The sequence below is a fragment of the Thamnophis sirtalis genome, unplaced genomic scaffold, assembly GCF_051295495.1.
Source record: "Thamnophis sirtalis isolate CommonGarterSnake01/CBP01778 unplaced genomic scaffold, rThaSir2_p1.2 scaffold_1, whole genome shotgun sequence".
Taxonomy (NCBI): Eukaryota; Metazoa; Chordata; class Lepidosauria; order Squamata; family Natricidae; genus Thamnophis; species Thamnophis sirtalis.
Genome location: NW_028261381.1, coordinates 4,435,856 through 4,459,520, shown reverse-complemented (window position 1 = coordinate 4,459,520; position 23,665 = coordinate 4,435,856). Strand labels below are relative to the sequence as shown.

At 42.7% G+C, this 23,665-nt stretch overlaps 1 protein-coding gene across 1 annotated transcript in view; it reads left to right on the top strand.

The window, feature by feature from the left end:
- NRP2 (neuropilin 2) overlaps positions 1-23,665 on the top strand; it is a 226,014-nt gene that overhangs the window by 187,772 nt on the left and 14,577 nt on the right. Inside the window, 3 exon segments of the mRNA XM_087706899.1 lie at positions 14,676-14,938; positions 19,655-19,751; positions 22,802-22,846. Coding sequence (XP_087563025.1) covers positions 14,676-14,938; positions 19,655-19,751; positions 22,802-22,846 — 405 coding nt within the window.

Genomic DNA, 23,665 nt, shown 5'->3' with positions numbered 1-23,665 from the left:
TGTAAAGCACTGTAAAGTGGTATATAAGTCTAAGTGCTATTGGTATTGCTATCTTTCTGAAGAAGACTCTGATGCTGAAAAATTTGGAAGAAAACAGACAAGGATGAGCAGCAGAAAGGTGGATGAAATCATTTATGTTAGCAATGAATACATCATTGGAAGAGCTGAACAATCGGGTTAGGGACAGGTGATCAGGGAAAGAAATCCAAGTATCACTGCGAATAAACATTAGAGTAGAGTAGCATAGAGTCATAGGGCCGGAAGGGACCTCAGAAATCTTCTAGTCCAACCTCCTGCCCAAGGCAGGAGGCCTTATACCATCCCAGATAAATCTTTACCCAATCTTTTTTTTAACAACTGCAGGATGCAAGCTGTTCCATTGGTTAATCGTTCTCATTGTCATAAAACTTCCAGGTTGGATCTCTCTTTGATTAGTTTCCACCCATTGCTTCTTACCCTGCTTTGGAGAATAAGTTGACCATTCCTTCTCTGTGACAGCCCTTCAAGAACCAGGAGACAGCTGTCATGTTGCCCCTACCTTCTCTTCATTAGGCTAGACATACCTAGTGTCAGCGTTCCAAGTATCATGTAGAATTAAACCAGAGTCCAAGGCAAAATGATCCTTAAAGTTCCAATTTAATAAAGCAGACATCTTAGCACATCTGTGTTAATCCCAATTCTGGAAATGACATCAGAATTCCACCCAGTTAAAAGTTCATGATCTTGTCCCCACTCCCACAATCCATCACATGGTCCAATCTTCTTCTTCCATGCTGGCATCCACACCCAGCTGCTTCCGGTTAGGTTTACTAGTGCGGAGACAAAAGACGACCTTGGCTTCTAGAAAAGAATGATAACAATCCATTCCACAATCCTACTCCTGTCTATTCTCCCCTCCCGTCAACTATACTAATGAAACAGCGTAATGAAATAAGAGAAAGTGTGGCAGGCCACAATTCCAAAAGGAATATAACTGCAGGCCTGACAGGCGGCCTCTACATGATACTTGGCACGCTGACACCTAGTTCCTTTAATTTGATGGTACATAAATGTCAAGTCAGTTCCAGGAACTGAAAAAGTTGGGACGAAACCTCTCTGCATGTGCAGTGCACATGCATAAGCCTCATCCAGTTCATTGAAGGTGCCAGAAAAGTACTTAAAGAAACATGAAGTGGAGCAACATGGCCATTTCCTGCTTTGTCTAATCATAGGAGGAGAGGCTGATTTCCTTTAAGTGTTTTGTATGAAACTTCATCAAACAAAGCATGCCTTTGAAGTTTGAAGACAGTCAGGAGAGTGAGGCTTTGTTAAAAGAATTAATGACCTTCTGTTGGCCAGAATAAAAACTTTTCTAGTCTACGGGAAGGGGGGAAATCCGTCAGCAATACCAGAACGCATATAATTCAGATTCATATCTAGTGCATTTCAAGGCATAGGCAGTGAGGGAGATTGTTCAAGGTATTCAGCAGACTATCTTCAGCTCAGCTGTAGTTACAGTGTCTTTCAAAAAAAATCAGGCATAATTAAAAGAGATGATAGGCCAGTGATCATCTTATTGGCTTCCCCAAATTCGATTAAAAGCTTGACCTTATGCAGACCACGATGCTTTAACTCTCCATTGATTGGGCTGATGTATAGATTTTTTATTGAGAAAATAAAATGGCCAGTGACTTGGCAAGTAAATTAACAGGTAATCAGATTGAGAAAAGTCCCTGTGAGACAAGATGCCCATCTGGCTTTAAATATTACATGTATGAAAGTCTGAGTCAGCATTACCCAGCATTACTGCAAAGTAAGAAGTATCTCACAGACACAGATTGGAAGCAAGTTAAAAGCATTGGCTCAGGTTAGCCAACTAAATAAGCATTTTACCTTCAGTCAATGGTTTCCTCCATTAGTAAATCTGAAATTTTCCTTAGCTTTCCTGAGTGTTAAGGAGGAAAATGAAGGGCTGAGAATTCAGTGACGTGCGGTCAGCTTTATGGCTGGTGAGGCACTTTTTAGACTTGTGGACTTCAACTCCCAGAATTCCACAGCCAGGCATGCTCAGTTCCGATTTAAAGCGACAGCATTTCCCCCCCTTGCAAATTAAGTTTTCCCATTTTTTTCTTCCCCCTCCTTCCTCCCTCTCTCCCTCCCTCCCCCCCTCTCTCAAACAGACACACGCACACAGAGAAATTGAAACCCTCTCTCACCCACTCACTCTCAAACAAACACAAACACAGAAGTTGGATTGGATATATTTTCCAAAGGCTTGAAAGCAGCTCCTCTGCCATCCCCTCCCTTTCCCTGCTGCCTTCCGGTCAAACTTTTTGAATTCCTCCCCCCTCCCCACACACGGACCTTTTCCAGCTGTTTCAGAGACGATTTCAACTCTGCTTCTGCCTGCCCTGCCCTCCCCTCATGAAAGGCCAGAGCCCTGAGTCAGACTGAGCTAGTTGCTCCCAGAGAACTCCAAAAAGCCTCTAAAAATGCCCTCTACAGGAGGCGAGAGAACACGTGCCTCCTTTGCATACAAATTTTTTTGATTGTTAACCCTTGCTTAACTGTTAAAAGGCGAAAAATTGCTTACGCACAGGAGGCCCCTATTTCTCTGGCCTCCTCCTATAGTTAACACTAAGCACTGTTCCAAGTCGCTGTGAATCTGGTAGCAACTACCTTGGCTTTAATTATTTTTTAAAAATTCTTTAAAATTCTTTCCTTTTCCTCATAACTGGTGAGGCCACGCCTCCCCTGCCTCTAGTGACTGCACGTCCCTGGTTGAGATGTAGGTGATCTTCTTCAAACATTGCTGATTGTCTCCCTTACCCTTTTTTCTGTCTGATAGGATTTAAAACTCATATTGGCCCACTGTTAAAAAAATGGTTGATTAAACACAGAGCATCTCAATTTGCCTTATGTAGGTGGAGATGGTGTCATCTTTGGAACGAACTCCCCGTGGAGATTCGGACCCTCACCACCCTCCAGGCCTTCCGCAAAGCCCTTAAAACCTGGCTTTTCCGACAGGCCTGGGGCTAATGAGTTTTTTGTCCCCCCTCGAATGGTATGGTTGTTGAGTGTTTTAAATTGTGGTATTGTTTTTGTTCGTGTTCTTGTTTCTTATTTGTACCCCCCCTCCTGACTTGGTTATGAGCCTCCCTGAGTCCCCTCCGGGGAATAGGGCGGCATAGAAATATAATAAACTCAACTCAACTCAATCTCTGCTGCTGCATCCATTTTACTTGCTGGGTATTGCAGAGGCCAGATCTACACATGATGACCTTGAGAGATAAGTTATCACACCAGTTCATTGCTTGAAAGACAGAAATGTCTTACTCATGCTATGGTAAACGTTGCCAAGGACACCTCATTGGCAGAAAACAGATATCTGTCTTGGCCAAATTGTTTGGCTTTTCAGAATGCTGCTTACTTAGGAAGATCAACTCATAATTTATCAAGCAACTTAAGTTATGCTGTTGTTTGCTGAGGAAACAGTGATTTGCATGTTCTTCTTTGTCCTAGCTCAGTTGAATCCAGATGCTCTCATAAATCTCCATGCAAAGCAGGCACTCCAAAGGCGGCAGCAGGAAGCAGAAATGCCAGAACTGATCCCTCAGGGTCACCCTTTTGAACACTTGATGCCAGTTCAGCTCCAGCTTTATCTCCCGTCTCTTTACTAAGAACAGATCCTTTTCCTAAAATCAAAGAGCTGGTGAGGGAGTTAATAATGCTACTGATCCTAAAGGACATGGATCAGAACCTTCTGCTAAAACTCCTTCCTCGAGCGGTTCAGTGCCTGAGAGATTTTTTTATTTTTCCACACATTTTGAATGGCTCCTTTTCTTTGGTGCTGATTGCTTCCTTTTCAATTAACAACATCAAAAAACATACAAATTCCTGGCGGAGCCAATCAGTTCTTCAATGGATCTTGCTTATTTGGCCACCAGGTACTTCGTTATATTCCTTCATCCATTAGAGCGAGCCACTGAATCATTCTAAATTCACAACAAAATAGGTAATGCCTGCTGCCTCCTTTATAATCTCTCCAAAAGTATTTGGTAACTCAGCATATTAAGCAAGATTTGGCTGTGTGCCGATAGCTCTTAATGGGCTACCCAAAGTATAAGTTTGGATATTATATATTAATGTCACTACAAATCAGAGGTGGGTTCCTACCAGTTCGCACCTATTTGGTAGAACCGGTTCGTCAAATCTACCAAACCGGTTAGAAGAGGTTCCACCAGTGGACCCGGAAAGCAGGCCACACCTACAGAAGAGGTTCCAAACTTTTTTTGAAACCCACCACTGGTCCTTGGATATGATTATTCTACACTATCATGCTCATATTTATAAAACTCAGGGCCTCTGAGTTTTAGGTAAGGAGTTTTAGGTAAGGTAAGGATGAGCATGATACTGTAGAATAATCATATCCAAGGACCAGTGGTGGGTTTCAAAAATTTTTGGAACCTCTTCTGTAGGTGTGGCCTGCTTTCCAGGTCCACTGGTGGAACCTCTTCTAACCGGTTCGGTAGATTTGACGAACCGGTTCTACCGAATAGGTGCGAACTGGTAGGAACCCACCTCTGAGACACAGGCACCTTTCTCCTTTCCCCCAGTTTCTGGTCAGCCCTCTAGCTTCTATTTCTTTTCCCGTGTTCGCCTGCTCCGTTAACATTTGGTTTCAGAGCCATCAATTCTCCCCACCACCATTTTTCTGTGAAGTTTTCTCCAAGCTTGTAACAAGAAAAAAAAAGGAAGGAATTTTATTTGGGTGAGGGGAAGAGGGCCATGTTTGCAATATTCTGTAATGGTATTAATGGGTATCTTTTATCTTTAACACAATCCCCGTGGTTCCCCCCTTCCCCCTTCCTTGCAGCATCCAGAAAATGACGAGAGAGACTGAATGAGGCCTTTCTTGCTTCTTCGCCACTTGCCCTATATATGTCAGTTCCAATCACTGCCCCACTCCCTAAAGTGGGAAGGTGGATTGCCCAGCAGCTAGTCATTTTCAATTCTCTGACTTTATAGGACTTAATTAGCTGGAATTTGTTGGGAAAGACGTCAAAATCAAACTGCCAGTTTGTTATGGTTTTACATAACTTAGGATATAGTCTTGAAAGCTACATTTAATTTTGGACGTTGGAGCGTCAAAATGGTATTCTTGAACTAGAAACAGCACAGAAAAATAAAGCTACAATGAACAAGGAATATTTTATTTGGGGGTATTTTGCATAAAAGTGCTGTTTTTGAAATGGTGCGTTTATGTTGGGAAAGTGGATTGGGGGGGGGGGGGAAATCCCTCTTCCATTTTTTTTATATAATTGGGTCATCCAGTATAATCTTCCCTTGTATTAAAACCAATGGAGGAGACCTTTCTCTCTGTTCTTTCTATGGGAGAAATATTTTTACAAACTATAAAAAAATATCTGGCGTTAGGAATGAGACACTCATGGGAAACTTTCTTTTTAATGTCAGGCTCAAACTAATTTTCACAGGTGTTTTTTTTTTAAAAAAAATTTCAGCTTAATTCTATGCTTATTGTTAGTTGGTAGCAGGGGTGGGTTTCTCGCCCCGTTCCAACCGGTTCGGTTGGAACGGGGCCGGCGGGGTCCTCGTGCACGCACGCAGAGCACGCATGCGTACTAGCATCTGTGCGATGCTCCAGCTGCTCCTGGAGGATCGCGCAGGCGCTGTATGCGTCCTGCGCATGCGTGGAAGCGCAGAACTCATCAAAACCGGGTAAGGAGCGCGGGCGGGTGGGTGGGCCCTTCGCCGTTCCCGGAAGTTACTTACTTCCGGGTTCACTGACCAACCGGTTCGCGGGGACCGCCACGAACCAGTTGAAACCCACCCCTGGTTGGTGGCATGTTAAATTTCCAGTATGCTTAAAAGCTGTATTTTATTTTTAACGAGCCAGTGCTCACTTCTGATGTGTGTCTCTGTATGAAGAGAGGGAGCCTGCTTTATTAAAACAGGCTGGCTGATAGAGGTCAGTATGGTTGGACAGATAACCAGAAGTTCACAAGGTCAGATGAATCCAGCCCTGGCTGCTGATTTCTACCTCCAGTGACGCTTTCAAGTCAGTCTTGTGCTCTATACTTTAAAATGTTTTTTCTTGTATTGGCCATATTGGCAGGAAAGTCAGAAAAATAGCAGATTTTCTGGACAAGTTTGACTTGGTGCTCTTGATATACTTCCTTTAAATCCGGAGACACTGTGATTATATGGTTTTTTAATGAAGAGGTCTGCATTATTATATGGGTTGTATGAATGTGGCGATTTTTGATGCCAGAGTGACACTTGAGAACTTGACATCTATTAATTTCAACAGAAGATAAGTGCCCAGGAGCAATTTCGCTTTTGAAAAATCTACTTCTTAGAAACTGAGATCTCATCACTCTGGCTGTCACTCACTTTTGAAGGCAGGGAATTATGGAAAGCAGGGTGATAGAAAGGCCAGTGTGAGGTATCTGGCTAACTCAAGTAGGTATAGTTAGGCGGCATCACCTTCATCTTGAAATGAGTCCAGTTTAAGCACTGTACATTTAATAGATCATTTAGCAGAATGTAGAACCTTTAGATGAATAAATGTTTTTCCACATAATCTTTCTGGTACTATCCAGGTGAGTTTTGCTGAAAATATAATTTGCTGAATGGATGTAGACTACTTAGAAATTCTAGACCCTTCAGCATCTTCACTATACATTTCTGCACAATAGGCAAAAAATACAGGAAGATATAAAGTCTTCGCTGCTAGGCTTGTTCCAAATTCACCACAGACAAGCAAAGTAAATGAATAATTGAGATAACTGAAGAGATACAATAGCATTTAAAACACAGGATATTCCCGTAAAGGATAGTTTGAAGAAGTTAAATGTTGCCTTATAAAGAAAATAAAAACAGAAAGGCTCACACGATAATTTTCAGATATTTAAAAAGATAATATTACATAAAAATAGCTGTCACCATTTTGAATTTGGCCCAGAGGTGGGTTCCTACCAGTTCGCACCTATTCGGTAGAACCGGTTCGTCAAATCTACCCAACCGGTTAGAAGAGGTTCCACCAGTGGACCCGGAAAGCAGGCCACACCTACAGAAGAGGTTCCGAAATGTTTTGAAACCCACCACTGGTCCTTGGATAGGATTATTCTACACTATCATGCTCATATTTATAAAACTCGGTGCCTCTGTGAAAGGGAAGGATGACTACTGCGTTTGTGGTGCAATCAGAACGTTGCGTGTGTTGACGTTGTTTTAACGCAAACCAAAGATGCCTTTTAAGAAACAAGTTGACATCATATTCTTATGCATGCCAGTGCTGTGTGTGAGGTAATTTAAGGTGGTTCTGACAAGTGTCGTCGGCATCTTCATATCTGGTCTCATGGGCGGCAAGCCACTCCCATCTGGTCACATGGGTGGCAAGCCACTCCCACAAAGGAGGCCACACCCACAGAGTAGGTTCGAACAATTTTTGAAACCCACCACTGGATGATATTAACTGGTTGGGTAATGAAATCTGAAAGCGAACCACCCAGGTCAGAGAACACTCAAAACTCCATTAAGTATCTCTGAGAAACTTCCAGGGCATTTCACAAAGCACGAGCATTTATTTATTTTTATTTATTTATATATCAAACTTCTTAATTGCCTATCTCCCTCAGAGAGGGGCTCCACGTGAAATATACAAATAGCTCAAATCTTGGGCAAAGGTAAATTCTTTGAACATAAACATTCATTTTCACTTGTCAATCAAGTCATTTTATGAATCTTGTATTTCACTGGCATTTTTACACTGACTACATAATAGGGGCTCACATGATTGAATACGCCTCTAAACGTACATTTACCAAATCCCACTGCAAAAAGGAAACCGAGCCTAAATACTCACAACAATCTAGATATTAGGGAAGGAAGTTCCAACTTTGTTATTGTCCCTTTAGAAGCTCATTTTTCATGTCCAAGGAACACTTAAATTTAAATTGCCACTGTGGATTCTACACTGATACAAATCAAAGATATTTAAAAATACACCAGAAAGGAGTGGAAATTCCTCAATTTTCCTCGGTAACTTGTCTGTATTATCCACACACTAAAAGATGCTTCCAAGGTTTACTGAACTTTTCATATACCGTACTAGAAACAAGATAATACAGATATGGGTGTCCTGGAAGCATCCTGTTCAAAAGAGTAAGAGTCATTGCAGTATTCACAAGCAGACATACCCTGGATTGTAGCTATTTCCACTAACAAACAACAGCATTCTTACTAAATTAGTACTGAACCTTGGAAAGCTATTCTTCCATAAATTCAACTGCTCAATAGATAACATAAATATTTCCTTATCTTAAATGACCTGATACATTATAGTGGCCAAATCAGTGGTGGGTTTCAAAAATTGTTCGAACCTACTCTGTGGGTGTGGCCTCCTTTGTGGGAGTGGCTTGCCGCCCATGTGACTGGATGGGAGTGGCTTGCCGCCCATGTGACCAGATATGAAGATGCCGACGACACTTGTCAGAACCACCTTAAATTACCTCACACACAGCACTGGCATGCATAAGAATAGGATGTCAACTTGTTTCTTAAAAGGCATCTTTGGTTTGCGTTAAAACAACTTCAACACACGCAATGTTCTGACTGCACCACAAACGCAGTAGTCATCCTTACCTTTCACAGAGGCACTGAGTTTTATAAATATGAGCATGATAATGTAGAATAATCATATCCAAGGACCAGTGGTGGGTTTCAAAACATTTTGGAACCTCTTCTGTAGGTGTGGCCTGCTTTCTGGGTCCACTGGTGGAACCTCTTCTAACCGGTTCGGTAGATTTGACGAACTGGTATTCAGAACGTGCTGAATACCACCTCTGCTTTAGGACTCTATTTTGATTATTTCTGTCCATCCAGCAGGTTTGTTATGCTCCAGGTCTCATTGCTTGGGCATTGTCCTCTGGCAGGAGTTAGGAGACAGGCCTTCTCTCTTGCTGCTCCTGTCTTTATTCCCTGAAATCCAGCTGACTCTGACCCTGTCTGTTTTTTTTGAAAGGCATTATGGTTTGTTTGTCTGTTTGTTTCTCTTCAGCATTGGGTTTGTGCATGGAATGACCATTGGACAGGTTTTTCTCGGCACTTTACGTGTTATATAGTATTTTCTGGCTTGGTCGACGTTTTATGCCTTCTTTTATTATGTGTTTTAATTAAATGTATTATAGTTTATTAATTATGTACATTGTACTGAATTGTGTGTGGGGAGTGAGTAGCTATATACATTGATTACATAAATAAATGAAACACATAAGTCAGTACTCTTCCTGTAAAGCAGCAACAAAATCCACACAAATAGTTTTGGGGTTTGTTAAATACATCCGGAGATCAACATTAGCATGACATAGGAGGATAGCAATAGCAATAGCAATCACAGTTAGACTTATATACCGCTTCATAGGGCTTTCAGCCCTCTCTAAGCGGTTTACAGAGTCAGCATATTTCCCCCAACAACAATCTGGGTCCTCATTTTACCCACCTCGGAAGGATGGAAGGCTGAGTCAACCCTGAGCCGGTGAGATTTGAACTGGTGAACTGCAGGTAACAGTCAGCTGAAGTGGCCTGCAGTGCTGTACTCTAACCACTGCGCCACCTCGGCTCTTAGAATATAATATAGTGTAATATAGCAATAGCAATAGCAGTTAGACTTATATACTGCTTCACAGGGCTTTCAGCCCTCTCTAAGCGGTTTACAGAGTCAGCATATCACCCCCAACAACAATCCGGGTCCTCATTTCACCCACCTCGGAAGGATGGAAGGCTGAGTCAACCCTGAGCCGGTGAGATTTGAACAGCCGAACTGCTGAACTGCAGTCAGCTGAAGTAGCCTGCAGTGCTGCATTTAACCACTGCGCCACCTCGGCTCAGGATACAGGATTCATACACAATACAGTAACTGTCAGGCTTCCTTCAACAGCGAGGTAAAAAGTTCAAGACCGCCTGCCCCAAAAACACAAAATCTCTGATAAGTAGGTTTATTGTAGCAAAGCTATAAAACCCTTATGAAATAGTTCCAGTGAGTGCTGTGTATCAAATGTGAGTTCTATTTATAGTGAAAACAATATTCTCTTTCTCCTGCCTGTACAGGGCAAACATCTAGAAGCTATTCCCTTCCATTAATTTTGCTTTAGTGTTTGCATTATTACCAGGCTGTTTGTACTGGATAAGGTGAAAGCTTACTCTCGCTCTAAAACATCGGCAAACCAACCCAGATTTCTTTTTTTTTTTCCTACTCACTCTAACCATTATTTAAAAACTGAAATCCCAAAGCTAGTCTACTTTTATTAACATGGCGTTGGGGTAGGAAGGTTGTGTGTTTGCCTCAGGGCAGTGGTGGGATTCAAATAATTTAACAACCGGTTCTCTGCCCTAATGACCATCTGGGTGGGCGCGGCTCAGTGGTCATGTGACCGGGTGGACATGGCCAACTCAATGCCTCAGGTCGATGGGCGCTACGCCTTAGCTGTTACAATGTAATCAGGGTTAACCGGAGAGGCAGTTTCTGTAAGCAGGGCAATAAAGATCAGGCTAGAAACAACACCAGAATGTTTCCTTTCTGCCTTCCTTACAGGATTAGCCTTATAAAGTGGGAAAAAACAAAAGGAGATTTCTTCCAACAACCGGTTCTCCGAACTGCTTAGAAAGTTACTAACCGGTTCTCCTGAATTGGTGCGAACTGGCTGAATCCCACCACTGCCTCAGGGCAACCAAACATATAAATAAGCTATTTACTCTCCATTACTGTAACTTCGGCTTATTGAAGAGGCAGTAGAGTGTTTGGAGAAAACAAAACACACATGACACACACATTCCTAACTTCCGCGATGCTACTGGAGGATCTTTCCCCACTTCTGAGTTGGTGCAGTCCATCCATTCTTGAGTTGACCGAAAATGATACCAGTATCAAATTTGCAGACCTCACTGCTGATTCCCATCCTGCTTCTGTTATCTCTGTTTCAGGCAAGGGTGGGTTTCTCGCCCCGTTCCAACCGGTTCGGTTGGAACGGGGCCGGTGGCGTCCTCGTGCACGCGCGAAGTGCACACATGCGTACTAGTGCCTGTGCGATGCTCCAGCTGCTCCTGGAGGATCGCGCAGGCGCTGTATGCGTTCTGCACATGCGTGGAAGTGCAGAACTCGTAAAAACCGGGTAAGAAACGCGGGCGGGCAGGTGGATCCTTCGGCGTTCCCGGAAGTTACTTACTTCCGGGTTTGCCGAGCAACCGGTTCGCGGGGACCGCCGCGAACCGCCTGAAATCCACCCCTGGTTTCAGGTCACTGTATTTCCTTACTTCCTTTCAAAATAATGGGTAGAAAAGCCCAATAGATTTTGTGTGTTTTGATTCTAACCTTGGGAACAGAAGAAGGAGAAAATACTTCTTTATTTTTTTCTTATTTTTAATACCGATATAGCTAAGGGCATCTTAAGCTTGTAACAGTCAAGGTCTGAGAACAAGATGAAAGCAATGTCATGTGGGCTTGGAAGAAAAAAAAATTGTTGCTAGGGCATGTTTCTGCTCTGCTTAGGTAGGTTAAAAATTGGGAAGGGGCCCTGAGAGACCGAATTTTTTCTTTCAACTCCAATTAGTCACCTTTGCTCTTGGCATCTGTTACCACGTTTGAATCATTTTGCTTAGATCCCCAATAGCAGCTTCATCTTGCTATTTGAAGTTGAGGATTAATCTTTGCAAATATAAAGAGGAGGAGGAAGCAGGAGCAGAACCGTCAGTTAAATTTTCTGCTAGTCCAGAGTGTGAAGTATTTATTGCTTATCACAGTGGGGGCCGGTGGTACCTCTCTCCCCTGGTTATAATGTCAGCATAGGGAATGACAAGCAGGTGCTGCTCGTGGGTGTCTACCTTAAAAACAGAGTATCAAAAAAAAGACAGAAATATGAACATGTACATGCCATGAACATGCACACACTGTCAGGCCTGCAATTGTATTCCTGTTAGGATCTTTGGCCTGCCACACTTTCTCTTATTTCATTATGCTGTTTCATTAGTGTAGTTGTTGGGAGGGGGGAATAGACAGGAGTAGGATTGTGGAATGTATTGTTTTTCATTCTTTACTAGAAGACCAAGGTCATCTTTTGTCTCCGCACTTTTACGCCTGACCGGAAGCAACTGGGTGGAGATGCTAGCGTGGAAGAAGAAGATTGGACCATGTGATGGATATTGTGGGTGTGGGGACAAGATCATGAACTTTTAACTGGGTGGAATCCCAGGAAGCTGTTTAGAATTGGAATTTACACAGATGTGCTAAGATGTCTGATTTATTAAATTGGAACTTTAAGGATCGTTTTGCCTTGGACTCTGATTTAATTCTGCATGATACTTGGAACGCTGGCACACACACTGATAATGTCATGATTACAGAGTCAATTTTCCTTGCCAATTATAGCACTTTCACTTATCCTAATTATGTTAATTGTTGTCTTAAGCTTTTCAAGTGTCTTGATCAGGAGGTTTTTGGGTTTATGGCTGTTGGTGAAATAAGTAGCCACCTTACTTCTCTGTCTCAGCCAGGACAATGTCCTATCTTTACATCCGTCTGATGGATGCCTCTCTTCTTAAGATTAGTCTTTGTAACAACAATTTGTGTATAGTTTAGTAGGGATGTGCAACAAATATGTCTGAAAGACTTAGAGAACGAAGAGTCACATTCATGTCCCCACATGCTCTGAGGTACTTTTTCAGTTTCATATCTGAAGGGCTGCACAGCTCCACATTATTTTCTTTGGTTCATTCTTCAGGTACAGGACTATCGTTTCTCAGACATTTTCTCTCGTATAATTATGTTCTAAATAGTGCAACCTGTTGTACACATTGGGATATTTTCCTATGAAAAAATGCATGGGATTCAGTCTGTAGTGTATACTCCATTATCAATATTCTACAAATATATTTACTATCATAGGCCTACACCAGTGGTGGGTTTCAAAAAATTTTAGAACCTCTTCTGTAGGTGTGGCCTGCTTTGTGGGAGTGGCTTGCTGGCCATGTGACTGGGTGGGAGTGGCTTGCCAGCCATGTGACTGGGTAGGAGTGGCTTGCCAGCTATGTGACCTGGTGGGAGTGGCCAACTTGTAAAATGTGGTGAAACTCACTTAACAATGCTCTTGCTTAACAACCAAAATGTTGGCTCAGAAACTCTGGCATTTGAAGCACACAAGTCTTAAAGCTGTCAAGTTACAAGACCCTTGCACCCCTAACCCTTTAGGGAAAAAAACCCCCAGGGGTATTCAAACTTGAGAGCTTTAAGACTTGTGGACTTCAACTCCCAGTATTCCTCCTCTCGCTCTTCATCTTGATGATGTGCAGACGGGCGGGGGGGAGGGAGCTGGAACCGGTTGTAAACGGCAGTGTAGATTTGTGGAACCTCTTCTATAGAAGGGGTTAGAATTGGCAGGAACCCACTCCTGGCCTACACACACATTTAAATTTCTCTCTGTTGAAAATTAATAGCATATTTTTAAAGATATGCATATGAGAGGCAAATATTTACCAGAAGTAGTTTTCCCAATGTGAAAATCCCATGAAAATATGCTTGTGATGCAGCAAAAGTGTAAATAACCTTGCAGGATTGTGATGAATAAGCAAGAAGTCTTCATAGCAGCCTCATTCCCAAGCATGAAGTCAGTAAAGATGCTTTGCATGGCATCAATTCATCATATGCGTTGGTAGTTTTGGAGAAATCATTTCCTCTTTTATGTGTGATGCTGTCATTAATTGATAGACCACTTTTTAACTGTAAACTTTCAATGTGGTATTGAGAGAATACTGAAAAACAAGATTATGTTAGAGTTAGAGCAGTGGTTCCCAAACTTGGCAACTTTAAGACTTGTGGATTTCAACTTCCAGAATTCTCCAGCCAGCTCTGCTGGCTGGAGAATTCTGGGAGTTGAAGTCCACAAGTCTTAAAGTTGCCAAGTTTGGGAACCACTGCGTTAGAGTTAAATGAAAGCAAAGTACATAAATAATATAGAAGAAAAAAAAACTAAAATGTTTACAGACAATCACAAAAAAACATTTTCTTTTGTTATAAGTATTTCTGTACTTCCAAGATCAAATGATACCGGGCAGTTTAATGTAGACTGAAATACGGGGGTTGGAGGTGTGGAGAACGAGTTGTAGGTCTTCCAACACTATTATAACAGTATTCTTCTTTTTCCAAAAAAAAATATGTCTTTGAAATGAGATGGTCTTAAACATCTGCAAAAGGCTAAGAGCCAAAAGGAAGGTTCCCAAATGAAGAAATTCCTAAATCTGGTGCTATCACTAAGAAATGAATAATTAAATAGAGTCGGATGCAAAAATAGGTTTTTCTAGGCTATCTTAATGAGTAAGCAGGTTCCTGTGGAAGCAGCTTCTTCCTCTAATAGTCTAAACACAGTAATTTCTGGAGAATCCCCAATGCTTTATTTAAAATGCATGCTTCCTTCATCTGACATTTAAGTGTTAAGTTTTCTCCTCATGTTACAGCAGTGTGGAGCAGGACAGGAAACGAGTGACCTCTTTCTCTACATCACGCTGATATTATGAACCATGTACTTCCTTGCTATTCATGGTTGAATTTCTCATTAGCTAGAGCTAACAGCCACAGATTGCCGTATCTATTGCAAATTCTAATTAGGATTAATCTTCTTCAGCAGATGGCAAGAGTTATTTGAGGTTGCAAAGCAGCGCGAGAAGAGAAGGACAACATGCTCGGCTGATCAGTCCCACCGTCTTCCTGCCCAGGAGTGTTGTGTGCCTGATGTTTTGGTACCAGCTCTCTGGAGGGAGTGGGACTATGCTGCAGGTGCGGCGGGAGGCAACGCATGAAAATAAACCACTGTGGATCATCAGAGAAGACCAAGGGGAGGAGTGGAGAGAAGGCCGGATCCTTCTGCCTAGTTACGACACAGAATATCAGGTGAGCATGTTAAGGTGTGGATTAGGATGGAGCATCACCACACACTCATCTCCCAGATTTCAAGAGACCACGTTTCGTTCGTCATTTTAAAAAAAAGAAAGAAAAGAAAATATTGTTCAAAAGAGCTTTCCCTCTTTCATTATGTTTTCCACGTTGCTATAGTAACTGAACAACCCTGCATTTGCTACTTGGATTTCATATATATATATATATATAGCTTAACTCTGGGTTTATTTTATTGTCATTTGCATCCTTGAAAGATCCTCTGCTTCTTGCTAGATGTGGACAGCAAAAATCAAGATCACCAGCAGAAGGCAAAAAAAAAAAAAGATAGAGTTTTCTCTGTGCATTTTCTGCTTTTTGCGATCACTGAGATGTATGCGAACAAGATCTGGTAGCTCTCTACCTTTGCGACTGTTTTTCCCTCCCGTATTTTCTCTTGGATGATGATCATGTAGCCTGTCAAGCAAACGTGTAAAGAATAAATGCGAGTGCGTATTGGAGGCAGCAGGAATTTAAGAGTTTGGCTAGATGGTTGATGCTATAATTATTTAAGAGCCTGAAGTCCATACTGGAGAACAGTGACGTGCAGTCAGGGGAGGCACAGCCTCACCACTGTCAATCGTGAAAAGGAAAAAAAACGTAAACGGGAAAAGGCGAGTGCTGAGGTTAGGCTAGCTAGCTGCAGCCACACCGCGAATGGCTGCCTGTTTAAAAAAGCCTCTAAAAAAGCGCCCTCTACTGTGAGTCAGGAGAACTGCATGCCTCATCTAGTCTGACTTTTTAGGCGCTCGAGCAGAGTTGAGCGAGGGTTAAAAGCCTAAAAAATCCCGATGTAGTTGAGGCACGCAGTTCTCCTGCCTCATAGTAGAGGGCGCATTTTTTAGAGGCTTCAACTCTGTCATTCTGTTTAAAGCTGCAGCGTCGCGCTCACTCTTCCTCCTCTCTTTCTCCGTTTCTGATGCCCCCACCCCACGCTCCCTCTTTTCCTTCAAATTTCCTTTTTTTCTTTAATAAATGCAATGCTCAGGCATTCTCTCCTCTCCCGTGACACCCCACTGACTAAAGCACTTTCTTTCGGCCGCCTGAGCTCGCGGCAGCCCGCCTGAGCTCTGCCGCGAGCACAGGTGGGCGAAAGAAAGTGCTTTAGTCAGTGGGGTGTCGGGGGAGAGGACTGCCTCGCCAGCCATAAACCTCACCGCACATCATTGCTGGAGAAACACAGAAAGAAATTGCACACCTAGGGAGCGGTTATGACAATAGCGCCAAAGTGGGCCACATGTTTTCAGACATTTTAAGCCAATAGAGGGCAGCTGTGTATAAATTCTGAATAGTCCACAGGAATGGGTCGAAAAAGTCAAGATGGCAGCCAAAACATTTAATCAATACCCCACTCCTTTTTGATGGACATCATGCAGTCATGGCCAATGTGTTGGCTGCTTTATCAGCACCAGGCAGTTCCCCTTGGAATAGGTAGAGGCAGGAAGATAGATAATTCGAAAGATAAATGCCTTAGATGCCTCAGTGGTTCTCAACATTTCCTTCACCACTGACCTCTTTTAAATACCTTTTGTGGCCACGGATTGTGGCCACAGGCCACTACGACTTAACTCAAGGTTTAAAGCGGTGGTGGGATTCAGCTGTTTCACACCTATTCGGGAGAACCGTTTGGTAACTTTCCAGGCAGTTCGGAGAACCGGTTGTTGGAAGAAATCTCCTTTTGTTTTTCCCCCACTTTACAGGGCTAATCCTGTAAGGAAGGCAGGAAGGAAACATTCTGGTGTTGTTTCTAGCCTCATCTTTATTGTCCTGCTTACAGAAACTGCCTCTCCAGTTAACCCTTATTACCATTGTAACAGCTAAGGCGAAGTGCCCATCGACCTGAGTAACATTGACTTGGCCATGCCCACCCAGTCATGTGACCACTGAGCCCCGCCTACTGGTTACTGACTGGTAACCATACATTTAGCAAACTTTTAAAGTTATAATGGCACAGAAATAAGTGATTTATGACCGCTCTGACACTTACAACAGTTCAGTGGTGGGATTCAAATAATTTAACAACCGGTTCTCTGCCCTAATGACCATCTGGGTAGGTGGGGCTCGGTGGTCATGTGACCAGGTGGGTGTGGCCAACTCATGGTCACTCAGGTCAATGGGCGCTTCACCTTAGCTCTTACAATGGTAATAAGGGTTAACTGGAGAGGCAGTTTCTGTAAGCAGGGCAATAAAGATTAGGCTAGAAACAACACCAGAATGTTTCCTTCCTTCCTGCCTTCCTTACAGGATTTTCCCTGTGAATTGGGGGGAAAACAAAAGGAGATTTCTTCCAACAACCGGTTCTCCGAACTACTTAGAAAGTTACCAACCGGTTCTCCCGAATAGGTGCGAACTGGCTGAATCCCACCACTGCAACAGTTGCAGTATCCCTACAGTCACGTAATCAAAATTCGGGAGCTTGGAAAACAAAATGTATTTACAACATTTGCAGCGAATGGTCGTGGGATCACCATTGGCAACATCCCCATTCAGCTTCTGACAAGCAAAGTCAATAGGGGAAGCCAGATTCACTTAATGACCACATGATTCACTTAACTACTGCCGTGATCTGCTTAACAACTGTGGCCAAAAATAGTTGTAAAAAAAAAACGACTCACTTAACAACTGTCTTGCTTAGCGATGGAAATTCTGGCCTCAATTGTGGTTGTAAGTTGAGGACTCTCTGTACTATTTAATCGCCCAGTTTCGCCCTCTGAAAATTCTGACAATTTTGTGCTTTGTAGGGTGTTTTAAATTCTCTACCAGAGATTAATAGTCGAACCTTGACAGATATACAGCAGCATCCAGGATTTCTTAGGAAGAGACATTATTGTTAAAGCAAATTAGATTTGATATGAATTATAACGTCAGAAATTTATTTTCCATCTGTGTTTGCTTGCTGCTCCCCACAATTCAGAAGCATTCCCTGCCTTCTCCATGGCTCTTCACTAACCCGCATTCTGTTTCCCTTCCCCACGCTGAAGCATTTTGATGAAAATGCCAGTCTCGGTTTTAAAATAAAGTGTGGAAATTAAACCTGACAGGCATATTTCCCCATCTTGCAAAATTAGCTGGAAGACAGAATAGAGTTTGTTTAGTTTATTTGCTTGGTTTTATATCTTTTCTTGCACAAAATTAGCATGGGGTTCAAACCACTCATTCATAATCAGTAGGAAAACAGTACTTGGCTCTGGTCCATAGTCCAGGTGAGCTGTTTGGGATCTCTCTCTTTTTTTTTTTTTTTGACATTTTAGAGTTCCTGCTTCTTTGCTAAAGTCCCTCCATGAGTCTTATCACTGCCCAAACTTAATGGAAACTGTGCATAGATTTCATCTCACCACACTCCCAATTCCATGCTACTTTCTTGGAAGATTGATCAAGCTGGGCCTGAGAGGGGAGCCAAGACAAAGAACCACAATGGAAACAAATTATATTTCCCCAACGTATTTGAGGCTTATGCTCAAGTTCCGTATTTCCAAATCAGCAAGTGAAGTTTATTTCCTTTTTTGTTTAATGCCATTTATCCACTATTCAGACCTACTGGACTCTTGGCGGCTTGCAGATATTAAACTGTTGTGGCCCAGCAGGAGCCGTTGGAGCTGCCACCAGACTCCGACAGTGAGGGGCCCTATGAGTCGGCTCTGGAGGATGTGGAGGACCCTGGATAGGGTTCTGACTCCAAGCAGGGCGCAGAGAGGCTGGTTGGCCACCAGGAGGCACCTGAGCCTTAGACCAGTGGGAAGGAGACAAGGGAGTGTGATCCGGATGTCATGCATTGGAGCAGTGGGGAGGAGCCAAGGGAGTTGTTCCTGGATGCCCGGCAACGGAGAGCTAATAGGCGTAAGGAACAGTTACGCAGTTACAGGAGATAATTGCCCTCAGCTGGTGGTAATTAGGCTCCTCTCAAGACTATAAAAGGAATAATTGTGCACACGCCCCTTTGCAGGAGTCAACATATTCACTAAAGTTGGAGAACTTTCTTGGCTAGCTTGGCAGGCTGGATTGCTGCCAAGGTTAGTCTGTGCTGGATTGCTGCCAATGTCTTGTCTGTGCTGGCTTGCTGCCAAGGTCCTGTCTGTGTGTTAATAAATCCTTGAAGTATCTTTGTCTCTGTGTGCTTTGATATAGGACGAGGGGGGTCAGAACATGAAACTATAAATTAATAAATAATACATAATATGAAATTGTTGAAACTATAGCAATTTTAGAACCAAATGCAAGATTATGTTAAGATAAAGCTTTTACTATCCCCTGGAAGACTCTGATTTTTTTGCACTGGTTTGTATCTTATCGGAGGAATAATGTAAATTTAATTAAGGCACCAATTTAAATAAAGCACTAAATTTCTGTAGGATGTCAAAAGCTAGATAAAGGTAAAAAGAGCAAGAATGGATTAGGAAAAACTGAAGATTGCTGAGCCTCGAGCTTGGTCAAAAAGAATGGTGGGCAGCCAATATTTATTTCCATTCCAAGTAACTTTTAAAGTAAAAAAAAAAGTGATTTAACTTTGGGGAATTGGTGATAATGGATACATTTCAAGAGTTCTCTTGAGCTTTACTACCTTTTTGTCAGTTGGAAACCTCTAAACACTGAGAAAATCTAATAACTTTAATCCCTCGTCTTGAAATATGCAAAGGTGGTTGGTGGATTTATTATTCTGTTTATTTTCACCCCTAGATTGTCTTTGAAGGCACCATAAACAATGGGCATTCAGGAGACATCGCCATTGATGACGTCCGGATAGGCACTGATACTTCTTTGGAGAACTGCATGGGTATGTAAGGATAAATTTGATCGGTAATAAAAAAGCAAAAACTCATCTAAAAACAATAGAATTGGCAAGTTGAAGGAGGGATAACTCTTATTTCTGATGTAATTCTCCTTGTACTTGTACATAACAAGTATTGAAATATAAGGTGTATAAAGCTATCAATCTGAACCATAGCACTTCTGCTGTGATGATACTGAGTACATTGTAGGAGTCCCCCCCCCTTATTGTTCATTTTCATACAAAAATAGTAGTATCTGAGAGCTGCTTGAATGTGAGTTGCACCTCTGGGATGACTATTCCAGATGGCAAGTTGATCGTGTGCATTCAAATTAGCCACTGATTCTTACTTTTCACTGTTATAACAAATGCTAGCTGGGAAATATGAAGTGAGTATTTTAACTTAGCACCAGAGGTGGGTTCCTACCAGTTCGCAACTAGTTCGTAGAACCGGTTCGTCAAATCTACCGAACCGGTTAGAAGAGGTTCCACCAGTGGCCCCGGAAAGCAGGTCACACCTACAGAAGAGGTTCCAAAAAATTTTTGAAACGCAAAGGCATCTTTGGTTTGTGTTAAAACAACTTCAACACACGCAATGTTCTGATTGCGCCACAAACGCAGGAGTCATCCTTGCCTTTCACAGAGGCACTGAGTTTTATAAATAGGAGCATGATAGTGTAGAATAATCATATCCAAGGACTAGTGGTGGGTTTCAAAATTTTTTGAAATTTTCAAAAATATAGCTGGCTGGGGAATTCTGGGAGTTGAAGTCCACAGGACTTAAAGTCGCCAAGGTTGAGAAACACTGATTTAGTATTTGAAACATACGGGTGCATGCATAATCACACACAGAGACACCCCCACAGAACTGTAAAAAGAAACTGACAGGCTTCTGTTTTAAAATTGTAATCCAGAGAAGTAATCAAATTCCTTTTCAACTTGAGGAAGGCATCTAATAGCTCACAATATTACATTTTCTTTTTCAGAGACCTGCCACATTCTTTTTTAGACTGGCTGAGTATTTCGTAGCACTCCATTGAAACCATATAGTTAAACCGAGGGACTCCCATTTCCAAATGTAATACAGAACTCATCTAAAAATAATAATAATAAAGCCCCTTTTTCCTTTTTTCGTCAGGAAAATAATCAGTGAAACACATTGGTCGTTTTTTTTCCCCCACTCTCCCCTCCTCTCCAGGGGCCAGTAACATATTATTTCTGCTAAGTATCTATTTCTGTGTCAGTATTTTGAATTTCTTTCAGGCTGTGGAATCCTATAGGGGAGAACTAAAATAATAATAATAATGGGTGAGGCTGGGAAAAGGTTAGATGGAGGTTAGATGCAGAAAACTGCTATCCCTCCTCCCCTTTTAAACTTGTCAAACCTAGTCTCTATCTGTAAACTATGCTGGAATTGGGGACAAACAATTGTATTTGTTGTTGCAGATTTTTTTGGGAAATTGTTTTTATTTACTGTTTGCTACCCAGAATCACTGCCATGAGATGGGTGGCCTTGAGTGGTTAAAGTGATTTTAAAAAACCTGCATATAAATGGAGTTTGTAATATAACACGACATGATTCCTATTTTGGGGAGGGAAAAAGCAATATCTCTAACCATCTCTAAGCTATAATTAGGATCCCTGCTTGAAACAGACATTGCCATACATAATAGATTATGCTTTAGAAAGTACTTCCTGATACTCATTATAAATGAAATGACATCTTAAGTTCCTTTTCCGGGTGTCCTTCCTTTCCTATCCTATCCTTTCCTTCCCCTTCCCTCCTTTTGGGGAAGCTTTCCAATATATGAAACCTGTTATCATCTCCTCCCATCTTACATCCAACTTAGTCTTAATTTTTAACATTAATGATGTGTAATGTCTCCTGCTTACCACTCCAGTAATTTTATTACTTCATTTTTTAAAACTTGGAGGGATAACTTACCTGCAGTTTTCAAAACAAGAGAGATGCATGGAGAAAGGAAGAAGGATTTCCTTTGCTTCCCTGCCTAGGTCTTGTGTTATTCCTCAAAAAAAGGCACACCACCATTGTTGGTGGCATTTAGCATGTACTGTGTTAGAGGGGTTACATCAAATGTTCACTGTGTCAAATGGGACCAAGCTATCAATCAATATAGCATGTTAAACTTTAGTGTATGACAACTGAAGGTCTTCTCTCAGGGAGCCATGCCGGTATCCCGTAAGGTTAATCCATTTTATCTTCCTACCTGTGAGCTGGAAGAGGATGTAAGCACCCTTTGAGATACTTTGTATGCTTTGCAATCAACACGGTTTCAGTCAGTTAGCTTATCAGTTTTGTTATCACCTACCATTCTATCTTCTGGGCCCAAAATTAAAAGAAAATACAATTGCAATTGTGTTTCTATTGTATTGTATTGTATTGTATTATTTGTATGCCGCCCTTCTCCGGGAGGACTCAGGGCGGCGAACAATTCAAGGGGGAAAAAAAAGGGGGAACATAAAAGACAAAATACAAATAATAAAAGTAGACAACAGTCGCACAACCATACATGTCGAGCGGGGAGGGAACTCATCACCCCCCAGGCCTGGCAGCAAAGCCAGGTTTTGACGGCTTTTCGGAAGGCCTGGAGAGAGGTGAGGGTCCGAATCCCTGCGGGGAGTTCGTTCCAGAGGGCCGGAGCTGCCACAGAGAAGGCCCTCCCCCGGGTAATAGCCAGGTGGCATTGGCTGGTAGATGGCACCCGGAGGAGGCCGACCCTGTGAGATCTAATGGGTCTGTGGGAGGTAATTGGCAGCAGGCGGTCTCTATTGCAAGAACACATCCTATTATGACCAGCACAGTGGAAAGCCTGCTATCACAAACACATTTTAGAGAGCTATCCTCAGTGAATGCAGAAGATCCTTCCTACCCCACCCCCTAAAAAATTGGCTACCACTTGTACAAATTGAAAAAGAGGTTCTTCGAGATTAGAGGTTTCAAGATAACGCCCTGTGATCATATGGGTTACTATCTTCAGGATCTATAATTTGCTGATGGAAATTTGCTCACTTTCAGCTCTTCTTTTTATTTACAGAACCCATTGCAGCTTTCCCTGGAGAACACACGTTTGAAATTTCAGGTAAAAAATGCACTTCTTCTTCTACTTGCCTTTATTTTACTGCATGGTTTATTTTCTGATTTTTTTTTAATACTCAAAAAATGAATGTGTGTGCAGAAAGTGAGATGCAACCCAACAAAACTAACACAAAAATGCTATGCAAATTTTAAAAAAAGCTTTTAAGTATGATAGAATCTCAGTGTGAGGATTTAAAAATACCGTATTTTCACGACCAAAAGCCGCACCGGATTAAAAGCCGCAGTATCAATTAACGTTAATTTTTTTAACTTTTTCCACATATAAAGCGCACCGGGTTATAAGCCGCACATTTCCCGACGCTTCTGGACATCGCGAGGAGCGGCACGAGGGTTCTTGGCGCTCCGGGGGGCGCCGAGGGCGGCTGGGAGGGGCGCGCGGCTTGGTTTCTCCTCCCTGGACGTCGCAGCGGCGGCCCCGGGCTCACCGATCTCTGTGTTTTTCGCATCGGGGCATGCTCTTGCAGCGCGCCCCGATGCGAAAGGCACTGGGATCGGTGAGTTTGGGGCTGCTGCTGCAGCGTCCAGGGAGGAGAAACCAAGCCGCGCGCCTCTCCCAGCTGCTTTCGGTGCTTCCTGGAGCGCCGGGAGCCACAGATGTCCAGAAGCGGCTTTTGGGGCTGGTGGGGATTGGATTTCCGGCTCGGTGGCCCCTGTCGCTTCTGGACGTTGTGGGGAGCCGAGGAGAGTGTGGGGGGGAGCGCGCGGCGGTTCTTGGCGCTCTGGGAGGCGGGAGAGGCGCGCGGTTTGATTTCTCCTCCCTGGACGTCGCCCGATCTCTGTGTTTTTCGCATCGGGGCGTGCT